The sequence below is a fragment of the Olea europaea genome, chromosome 16, assembly GCF_002742605.1.
Source record: "Olea europaea var. sylvestris chromosome 16, O_europaea_v1, whole genome shotgun sequence".
Lineage (NCBI taxonomy): Eukaryota > Viridiplantae > Streptophyta > Magnoliopsida > Lamiales > Oleaceae > Olea > Olea europaea.
The window spans coordinates 167,153-178,450 of NC_036252.1; the positions used below are offsets into that span (position 1 = coordinate 167,153).

Sequence of the window (11,298 nt, forward strand, 5' to 3'; positions counted from 1 at the left end):
TGCTTGTTGCTGTCGTCGACAAGCCTTGATGTCGGCATCTCCAACTCTCTGTCTCTATTTTTGGTCCTAACAAATTGGAAGAAAAGTGTTAGATTATGTGCCCCAAATTAGGGTGAATTTTTTGGAAAATATTGTTTCCATATTTTCACGTGATTTTATTGAAAAATATTATTTCTTTTATTCCACATTAATTTTTATATTATTTTCATCTTTATGCTATTTTTAGGGTTTGGTATGTCCCTATAAATTTGTGGCTCTTCATTCAGTTTAAGTGAAGCTTTATTGCTGAATTCTTGTATTCTCTCCATTTATTGTCTTTAATAAAATATTGATTTATCTGCTAATCTCTCTTCAATTTCTTTATTTTAATCTTGTTTTCTTCGTTGTGATCGTATATATTTCATATTTTTCATTAATCTCAATTCTTGCATCCCCTCCAGTTCCAACAAAAAGAAGGTGTTTCTCTTCTTCCGAGTTTTCCAATACCAGTTAAATACTTTGAAATTGAAATGCTTGATTGATAATGGTTTTAGTCCTTGATGCACAGGAAAGCAAAATACTTACATTCATCGATTTTATGTGGAATCCAATTTCTGACTTTCTTCATTCTTATTGATTGTGGTCTATAACTGTAAATCCCGTCGACTTTTTTTTGGGTATGTTAACTTATGATTAATATGACTGTAAGAAAAGAAAGTAGAAGAATAATGTGTAGAATTTAGAAGAAATGTATAAAGGAGACTATGGTCTGTTTGTGAGAGAAGAAGGTAGAAGAATAATAGAAAGGGAAAGAGAGAATGCAGTTGAATAAGAAGGGAAAAAGAGATAAAAAGGCAAATATTAGAATCAATTTTAATTGAAAATTTTTAGTTGTGTTCTCTGTTTTTTAACCAATTTTAATTGAAAAATAATTTGGGGCATTTTGTAGATTATGGAATGACTCTTTCAGTCGAAACTAAAGTCCATACCTAGTTCTTCCAATTCTAGTGATGCATCTAGTCCTGCCACTATTTTTAATCCAGCACATGAGTTGTTAAATGACACAAAGAAGTCTCGGGCTCAATTCAATGTGTATGATTTTGTATCTGATACAGGAAAACGTCCTTTATTGAGTCATATAATCCTACTATCAGAGATGGTGTTGGATGGCATACTTAGAAAACTGTCATTTTCAACCACATGGACACAACTTTTCAAAAAGATTGATGGGTAATGATAATAGGTGTTTTAGGAGAAAATGGTTCTCCTAATTTTATTGGTTGGAGTACAGTATAGAGAATGATGTAACTTATTGTTTGTATTACTATTTGTTCAAACTCGATAGAGGATGTCAAGAGAGTGGAGATGCATTCACTAAGACTAGCTTTAGGGATTGGAAGCACAAAAAGACTTTGAAAGATCACAATAAATCTATTTGATAGTTCTCACAATCAAACTTTCACTAAGTATACCAACTTGATTAATAAAAAATAAAGCATCTCCTATGTTATTTCTAACCAAAGTAGTAGCCAACAAAAAAGTTATAGGACAATGTTGATTGCGGTGTTAGATTGTACTAAATTCCTTTTAATGCAAGGATTGCCTTTCCGTGGTCATGGTGAATCGAAAGAGTCCCTTAATAGAGGAATCTAATTGAGCTACTAGACTCGTATGCATTTCGTTGTGAGGAATTTAATGTAATAGTATTTACTAATGCCCCCAGAAATAACCAAATGACTTCACCAAACATCTAAAAAGATTTGGTTAACTGTTGTGTCGTAGAGACAAGTGCTATTATGAATGAGATGGATGATTCTCTATTTTTAGTTTTGGCTGATGAGGCTCGTGATAATTCTATAAGGTAAAAAATGGAGTTTGTTTTAAGATTTGTGGAAAAAGTGGGCAAGTGAATGATCGTTTTTTAGGCATTTCTCATGTCCCTGATATTTGTGCCCAATCACTTACGGATGCTATTGATGCAATGTTTTCTATACATGGGTTGAACATATTTAGCCTAAGAGATCAAGGTTATGATAGAGCAATTAATATGTCAGGAGAGCTCAATGGGTTGAAGGCTTTAATTTTAAGAGAGAACCTATATGCTATGTATGTTCATTACTTTGTTCATCAACTTGAGTTGCTAGTTGTTTCTGTGGCATGTAGGAATCATATGCTTGGGGATTTATTTAACATGCTTGTTATTATTGTTTGGTGCATCATGTATGCATGTAAATGCTCTTCGAGCAAGTTATCATTCTGAAGTTTTGGAAAAACTTATTATTGGGGAACTTTGTGGTGGGAGTGGAAGATTCACGAAGGGAGTTTGGCCTTTCTATGTGATACTAAATGGTGCTCACATCTACTAATAGTTACTCGTGTATTGATATGTTTAGTGTTATCATAGATGTTCTTGAAAATATATCAGAAGGTGGCATAAATTCATATAAGAGATCAATGGCTACAAGAAAGATGAGTACTATGCAAGATTTTGGGTTGGTGATCAGTCTCCACTTTGTGTTTGAAATTATTGCAATTACAAATAATATTTCACAAGCCTTACAAAGAAAGGATTAGGATATTCAAAATGCTATTAAATTATTGAATTTGTGTAAGTATGCATCGGAGGACATGAGGGACAATGGTTGGGATAATTTATTGAGTATGGTGATTGAGTGTTGTGTTAGTAGACATATTTTAGTGCTCAATATGGAGAATATTGTAGTATTGAGAGGCCAACCTAGGCATGCAGCTCAATAGGTAACATAATATCATCACTTTATGTTAATTTGTATTGTCCTTTGATAAACTCAATCTTACAAGAGTTGAATGATCGTTTTTTAGATATAACTACTCAGCTCTTTGTTTGCATTTCATGTTTAAGTCCAAGAGATTCATTCACAACTTTTGATCTGGCTATATTGCCACTCTCGCTTAGTTCTATCCTTTGGACTTCAACCGTAAAGAGCTCTTATTACTAAGACCTCAACTTGACAAATTTCTTATGCTTATGAGAAGGGACGAAGCTTTCTTTAACCTAAATAGCATATATTGTGTGGTTCCAAAGTTGGTTGAAACAAGAAGTTCTTGTTATTTTCGATTGGTTTATATGTTGATCACCATGGTTTTGATATTATCCTGATACCTGCAAGTGTTAAAAGGGTATTCTCTATTATAAATATAATCAAGAGTGACTTGCATAACAAAATGGGAGATGATTGGTGAAATGACAATTTGGTGGTTTACATGGAAAAAGAGATTTATGGAAAAATTAAGAATGAGGCCATCTTGCAATGCTTTCAAAATATGAGACCTTGTATAATGCAGTTGTCTAAGTTTACAATTACGGAGTGAGGTTATATCATGTATGTTTTATTATTATTTTGGATTGTATCGAATTATATTTTCATATGTATGTGATTTTTACATTTTTGTGTATTTACAAGTAGATTGAAGAATTTTTAATATTATTTAATTAAATATTAATAAACGACATTGCTATTACGATCGTTGACTATCAACGATCAACGTATGTCCTAACTGATATCTAATTCTGGAGCTGCCACTTTTGACTAGTCTTATATTTGGTAACCAATTGGGATACAACTTTTAACTAATTATTGAGTCTATAAATAATTAATCCTTGTTTGATGACGATTATTTTGAAAGAATGACGTTTGAATAATGATTTTTTGAATTAAAAAGTAGGAAAATCTTATATACTAGATATTTTATTATGTGCATGTGTGACGAAAAATGAGAATAAGAATTGACAATCATTCTATAAGCATAGACAATTTTAAAAGAAAATGTTTATAGACAACACATGACATGTATTCATTGGAAGATGAATCATATTTAGCCATGTCAACTCTGGTAACAAATCTGTCAAAAATTTATTGTAGTTAGCTTTTTCCGAGAACTAAAGAGTTTTGAAATTTTTTACCCTCAATCTTGTTGTTTGATTAAAGTTGGCTTTAATTAGAAATTTGATTAAGCACAAGTTCTTGTGGAACCAATGCTTTGTTAATTCTTTATTACTTGGCTGTGATACCATACGCTTACATAATTTTAGCAATGAGTATTAGAAGTGAATAAAACACAAGCATAAGCACATCGCAAACACAAACACAAACACAAACACAAAAAAAGTCAAATAAGGTAACAGCTCATGATAACATTTATGCTCTAAATAACTTGTTTCATAGAAGAAAAGATCGAACTTTAAAGGGAAACAAAACACAAATCTCCAATACATGAAATTAATGCTCTAATTAAGACAGACATCTACCTTTATTTGTTCAAAACATTATTCAAACCAGTCCTCGGAAAAGAAAATATATATTGAGCAACACAATTATAGCTCGAAGAGCGCGCGCGCGCGTGTAATTGTACGAAGCAGTTTTTTGGCCGTTAATACCAACGGAAGAGTGGCCAAACGACAAATTTCATCATCCCAGTTTTGCAATGAAATCCGTTGCGTTCGCCACAGGCAAAATAATAGGGCTGCCATGTCTTAAGCACAAACTCAAAACCTTCTCCTCCTCCTTGTGTCGCTTGTGCGATCTTCTTTGCTCTTCTCAAATCACAGTTTTGGAAACTCCATAAATTTGGAAGCAGGTAAACACTGTGAGGAAATGTCGTGTCGTTTGGGGGATCAAACTTGAATACTGCACGCATGCAACAAATCAAAATCAGTTGTTTAGATATTGGAAACAATGAGCAAGATATAAGAGCTCGAGTAATTCATCCTAACAAAACCGTTTAACATGGACTTATTATTCGACAATATTTTAACCTAAATAACTGATATCTAATATAAACGTAAACTCGACAATGAAACGGCAACATACCAAGTGTGTCATTCAAGTAAAAGGGGCCATTTCTGATAGCCCAATCAGTATAATTAAACCCAAAATGCCAATTCTCAGAACCGCCAACAATTATTCTGTTCGAAGTTTGATTCGCATTCAAGTGTCCATAAGGCCAGCCTGCAGTGTGATTCCAGTTTCCATTCCAACCTGCACTGAAATTCTTGTTGGCCATTCCAATGCCAAACAGGGATATGGCTACAAGAATCAAAAGGGCTCCTGCATTTCCCAAACCCATGTTATTTTTTCCTCTTTGGAAAATGTACATTTTTAATTGAAGTTTACAGGAGTAAATTATATGCGTTGATGTAATGAAGAGATGGTATGTGGCATTTTATAGTAAAAGTTTTTAGGAATTAAGTCAAAATATATGTAAGTTGGCAGAAATCAGGAAAAAAAAAAAATCTTTTCTCTTAAGTTGGTTGGTAAGACTGAAAATTATTAGTGTAAAAAGTTGATTTTTAGAAGTGTTTTTTCTTACATTTTCCAGGTCAATATCCACATGGGTTGCAATTAATCCTATTTAGTATATGTTAAGAATCTTCCATTTATTGTGATAAAAATAAACAAAAATCCTTCAAGAATCCGATAGAATGGTTCAAGAAAGAATTACGACCTATCATTCTTGCTTAACCTACTTTAATTAAATATGCCAGTTTCCTCTTTTCGGGGAAGTTCGATTCGTTGCATAAATTTGATCTTTTAAATATTTTTGGCATTCGTTCTTTAATCTTAATAATACGAAGTGAAAAGATTATATGAACCAACAAAAAATGGGTTTGAGTCAGGTAGTGTGACACAAGTTTAACTTGAATTGTTGTAAAATTGCTTGCATGGAATGGAGATTTACAATTTACGTTTAAAGAGAAGCTTGAAACATGCCCTGTGTTTGATATAGATTAAAAAATCAATTAATTTTATCATATATTTTATCAATTCGACAACTTTTCAATCATATATTTTATTAATTTTTATCAAAATCTATTAAAAATTTGATTTTAATACACACCAAACAGGAACATAGATTTTTTCAGTGCTGTTATACTCATAAAATCGTGCAATTATTAAAAACTTGATAAAAACGAGTTTAAGCTATACATGAGATGTGAATTGATAATAAAAACGATAAGTCTTTATTCTTAATAAATTAAAGATTGACTACTTTTATTCCCTTTTGCTATTCTATTCAGGTTGCTAGAATTTTTAATTCTAGAAATTGCTCGATTCTCCATCAACTTGCAATTGGGTGGGGCGGCGGGTTAATTCACAACAGTTTGGCTTGGAACTCTAGCCAGTTTTTAAAATTAAATATAGTGTATTTTTCAATAAAAAAAAAAAATTGTCAAAGAAGGCAGCAATTCATCATCGCACGGGAAAATAATACGGAAGTATTGCATTTCTACCTGAAAAAATAGATGATATTGGACTGACGCAATGTTGACGTAAATATGGAGATTTTCAAGAATTAAGTTTGTATATAACTATTTTTGAGAATTAGATTGCAAAATTGAAGTCTATTTAGAAATTTTGAGATTAGTTATTATTATTAATTTTTTGTTAATTTGACACCGTACGTGTTTCACTATTTTTTTTTTTTTTGTGTGTTTATATTGAATCCATAACACCAAGAAAAATAATATTGTATTCTATCTAAAAAATTAAATAACTCGATATATATTTTGACATATTTGAAGGAAACACCGTTTGCGTACAGAAGTCTTTTGCAAGATCAAGATTAAAGTTGAAATGAATTTAACCTCTTTGGATCATGTCAAGTTCATTTCAACTTTAATCTCCTCGGATCCAAATTCATTTCTACTTTGTAAGATGCTCTAGTTGTAAATGGTTAAAATCGAAGCACGTTGTTAACTTTTAGAGTGTGTTTGATTGATATGGAAAATATTACCTAGAAAAGAAAATATTTTCCATCTTTTGTGGAAAATAAAAACCACCTCTACCCAAGGAAAATATTTTCCTTAAAAACAAGGAAAATTAGGCATATTTTCAAAAGTTGGAAAATGTTTTACATGGAAAAAAATAGCAATCAAACACTCTAAGTGAAAATTTGGATGGAAAACTAATATTTTCCATGGAAAATAAATGTAATCAAACACAAGTGAAAGTTCATGTTGAACAATCAAGTTGGTCTCCCAATTTTTTTCCAAATTAGTCACTGAACTTAAGTAATCGTTAAGATTTACTTATTTCATCCATATTCGTAAATTTGATTAACGAAATAATACATGAGTCCAATTAGCAAATAACTAGACCATCTCATCACATTTTTAAATCAAATAAATTGGGGCCAACTTAAAACAAAGTTTTAATTCAGTGTCTACCATAGAACAAACTAAATATACACTTTCGATAAAAGGTTTGGTGACAATAACTACAATGTATCAGACAAAAAATTTGAGCTTGCCAAGTATCTCAAACATTCCACGATAAGAAAATTATCAAGGTGTATTTGAATTCTGCAAAAGAATATCTTATAATACCAGCGTGCCTTCATGTCAATGCTTACTTGATAACCCCTTTACTTGACAAAACACGACTTTCGACGCCTATCGACTCTTTGAGTCGCATTTCCTATAGTTGGACTGTTTTTGCACCCCGCGCAGCACTATCTCACTCCTTTCAACTACCTTTCATAGACTTCCATCAAAGTCTAGACATGATCAGTTGCATTTTTTTCTCCAACAAAGCTTGTAAGGGCTTGGACACCCGAATGCAGCCATGTGCTACACTGGGTGCCGACACACTCATCTATTCACAATATGTATCTTCTAGCTTGTCTGCACGCTCATGCACAATACACGGTTCTCTCAAAGCATATTCGTGGAAAATGAGCTCTCCTAACTTCGTCCAAAGCATTAAGGGTTCTCCGCATGCCCTACAATGCAATTCTTGTATGCATCACTTCCGACGGGCAATTTACCTTAATGGATGTCTTTATGCCTTTCGTGATTGCCTCGCCCAAGTAGGGTCACGTGCTAATTCGTAGCAAATCAGAAGTACCTTCATAGCATAGCTGTTCCCAATAATGATATCTTTCCATATTCGTTCAACTAAGAGGCCTCAACCCCATGATTGTATTTCTAGCTAACAGACCCTCGCGACAAGGCCGGAACACATATCAATGCACATGAATAGCACGAGTCTAGCTAACCCCTTTCCAGATTCTCTCTTTAATTTATGATTCACTTTGCTTATTAATCACAATGCACAAGGTTGTAACTTTTTACCGAAAATGAAAATGAAACACGAGCACAAGCGCAAACATAAACACAAAAACGTCAAATAATATAACAGCTCATGATAACATTTATGCTCTAAATAACTTGTCTCATAGAAGAAGACTGAACTTTAAAGGGAAATAGAACGCAAATTTCCAATACACGAAATTAATGCTCCAATTAAAACAGACATCTATCCTTTATTTGTTAAAACATTATTCAAACTCGTCCTCGCAAGAATTAAAAAAGAAAATGTATATTGAGCAGTACAATTATAGCTTGAAGAAAGTGTGTTGTGTATATGTATGTATATGTATGAAGCTGTTTTCTGTCGTTAATACCAACGGACGATTGGCCAAACGGCAAATTTCATCATCCCTGTTTTGCAATGAAATCCGTTGCGTTCGCCACAAGCAAAATAATAAGGCTGCCATCTCTTAAGCACAAACTCGAAACCTTCTCCTCCTCCTCGTGTCACTTGTGCAATCTTCTGTGCTTTTCTCAAATCACAATTTTGGAAACTCCAGAAATTTGACAGCAGGTAAACACTGTGAGGAAATGTGGTGTCATTTGGGGGATCAAACTTGAATACTGCACGCATGCAACAAATCAATATCAGTAGTTTAGATATTGGAAACAATAAGCAAGATATAAGAGATGGAGTTCTTCATCCTAACAAAGTTAATCTTTTAATATGGACTTATTATTCGACAATATTTTAACATAAATAACTGACATCTAATACAAAACGTAAACTCGACATTGAAATGGTAACATACCAAGTGTGTCATTCAAGTAAAAGGGGCCATTTCTGATAGCCCAATCAGTATAATTAAACCCAAAATGCCAATTCTCAGAACCGCCAACGATTATTCTTTTCGAAGTTTGATTTGCATTCCATTGTCCATAAGGCCAGCCTGCAGTGTGATTCCAGTTTCCATTCCAACCTGCACTGAAATTCTTGTTGGCCATTCCAATGCCAAACATGGATATGGCTACAAGAATCAAAAGGGCTCCTGAATTTCCCAATCCCATGTTATTTTTTCCTCTCTGGTAAATGTACTTCTTTAATGGGAGTTTACAGGAGTAAATTTGATGTGTTGATGTAATGAAGAGATAGTATGTGGCATTTTATAGTAAACGTGTGCAGGAATTAAGTCAAAATGCACGTAAGTTGGCAGAAATCAGACACAAAAATAATAATAATAAATAAATAATCTCTTAAGTTGGTTGGTAAGACGGAAATTTAATAGTGTAAAAGGTTGAATTTTAGAAGTGTTTTTTGTTACATTTTCCAGGTCAATATCCACTTAGGTTGCAATTAATCCTATTTAGTATATATTAAAAATCTTCCATTCATTGTGATAAAAATAAACAAAAATTCCACAAGAGTCAGATAGAATGGTTCGAGAAAGAATTGCTGCCTATCATTCTTGCTTAACCTACTTTAATTAAGTCCTCGTTTGTCATTTTTTAACAAATTAAATTTTTTGATACAGTAATATTCTTCATCACACATTCACACATTAAAATATTCTTCACATACACAAACCAAAAAATATTATTCAAAATTCTATAATTTCTCTCATAATGGGAGACAGACAGGAAATCGGGAATATTACGGTTTCTTTTTTTTCTTTTCTTTTTTTCCAGGGGAAGTTTGATTCGTTGCATAAATTTGATATTTTGAATATTTTTTGGCATTCATTCTTTAATCTTAATAATACAAAGTGATGTGATTATATGAACCAACAAAAAATGGGTTTGAGTCAGCTAGTGTGACACAAGTTTAACTTGGATCAATTAATCAACAAGTATAGATTTTTTTAATAGAATTAGTATAGAATGTCTTTCCTGTAATTTGCTATTGCTAAAACTATTTTTGATAATAGCTAATTACAGGAAGATAAATGTACAAATTTTATAGAAAAAATCTATACTTATAGCATCGTTCAACTTGAATTGTCGTAGAATTGCTTGCATGGAATGGAGATTTACAACTTACATTTAGAGGAAAGCTTGAAACATTCTGTGTTACAGTTAATAATTAATTTTAACAATATATTTAGCCCCCGTTTGGCCTCCCATTAAATTACATTTTATTACATTCTATTTTTCTCTCTTCTATTTTCAACCACACAATTTTTCATAAAATAATATTACACGTAAATAGAAAATTTTTCTTTCTTTTTCAACCTCTCATTTTTCAAAACAAACTATTCTCCCCATTTTCATTACCCAAAAATGGGAATCAAACAGGGGCTTAATGGGATTCACAAGTTTTTCAACTACACATATTATCAACTTTTATCAAATTTACTAAAAATCTGATTTTAATATACATAAAACAGGAACATAGTATTAAAATAGGTAAAGATTTTTTCAGTGCTGTTATATTAATAAAATCATGCAAGTATTAAAAACTTGATATCGACTACTTTTATTCCCTTTTGCTATTCTATTCGGGTTAGTAGAAGGATTTAATTTTAGAAATTGCTTGATTCTCCATCAACTTGCAATTGGGTGGGACGGAGGGTTAATTCACAACAGTTTGGCTTGGAACTACTGCCATTTTTTAAAATTAAAAGAGTTAAGGGGCCTTTAAAAAAGTCAAATAAAATGTATTTTTCAAATTTCAATGTAAAATTGTCAAAGGCGGCAGTAATTCATCATTGCGAGGGAAATAATACGGAAGTATTGCATTTCTACCTGAAAATGGAGGAAATTATATGAAATGACCGGATAAATCGATGCTATTTCTATAGTGACTTTGACCACCTTTTGTAATTAAAAAAAAATTTCGAATTTAAAGCTTAAAATCCCAAAATACCCCTCACAAAACCGACCCTCACAAAACCGACTCTCACACAAAACTGAAAATCACAAAATCGGTCGGAGCAAGGTTGATCTATCGCCGATGACGTCTTGTGAAGGTAATATTCAGTTGGTTGACTTAATATTTGATTTTGGAGATTTTTTTCAATATTTATTTGTTTATATTAATAAAATAGGGTTTCTGTAGTCTAAGAAATTATTGGTTGGTGGAATTTGGAAGCTTTCCCTCGTTGGAAATGGTGATTTTCAGGCAAGAAAGCGTGAAGAAGGTCGGAAACGGTGATTTTAGATGAAAATCGACTGTTAACAGTCGGGGAACTGACTGTTCAGGCAGCGTTGTATTCGGCCGGATTCACAGTTGGCCCAATACCAACTGCAGT

At 32.5% G+C, this 11,298-nt stretch overlaps 2 protein-coding genes across 2 annotated transcripts; both read right to left on the minus strand.

Moving 5' to 3' along the window:
* Positions 1–4,151: 4,151 nt before the first annotated feature.
* On the minus strand, positions 4,152–5,141 carry LOC111411594. The gene is made up of 2 exons (XM_023042102.1): positions 4,830–5,141; positions 4,152–4,646 (listed from the first exon to the last, which is right to left on the minus strand). Exons 1-2 carry the CDS (start codon positions 5,113–5,115, stop codon positions 4,390–4,392), a joined length of 543 nt encoding a protein of 180 aa, XP_022897870.1. The 5' UTR covers positions 5,116–5,141; the 3' UTR covers positions 4,152–4,389.
* Positions 5,142–8,393: 3,252 nt separating this feature from the next.
* Positions 8,394–9,172, minus strand: LOC111411595. The gene is made up of 2 exons (XM_023042103.1): positions 8,863–9,172; positions 8,394–8,674 (listed from the first exon to the last, which is right to left on the minus strand). The coding sequence occupies exons 1-2, from the start codon at positions 9,116–9,118 to the stop codon at positions 8,418–8,420; spliced, it is 513 nt and encodes a 170-aa protein (XP_022897871.1). The 5' UTR covers positions 9,119–9,172; the 3' UTR covers positions 8,394–8,417.
* Positions 9,173–11,298: the final 2,126 nt, after the last annotated feature.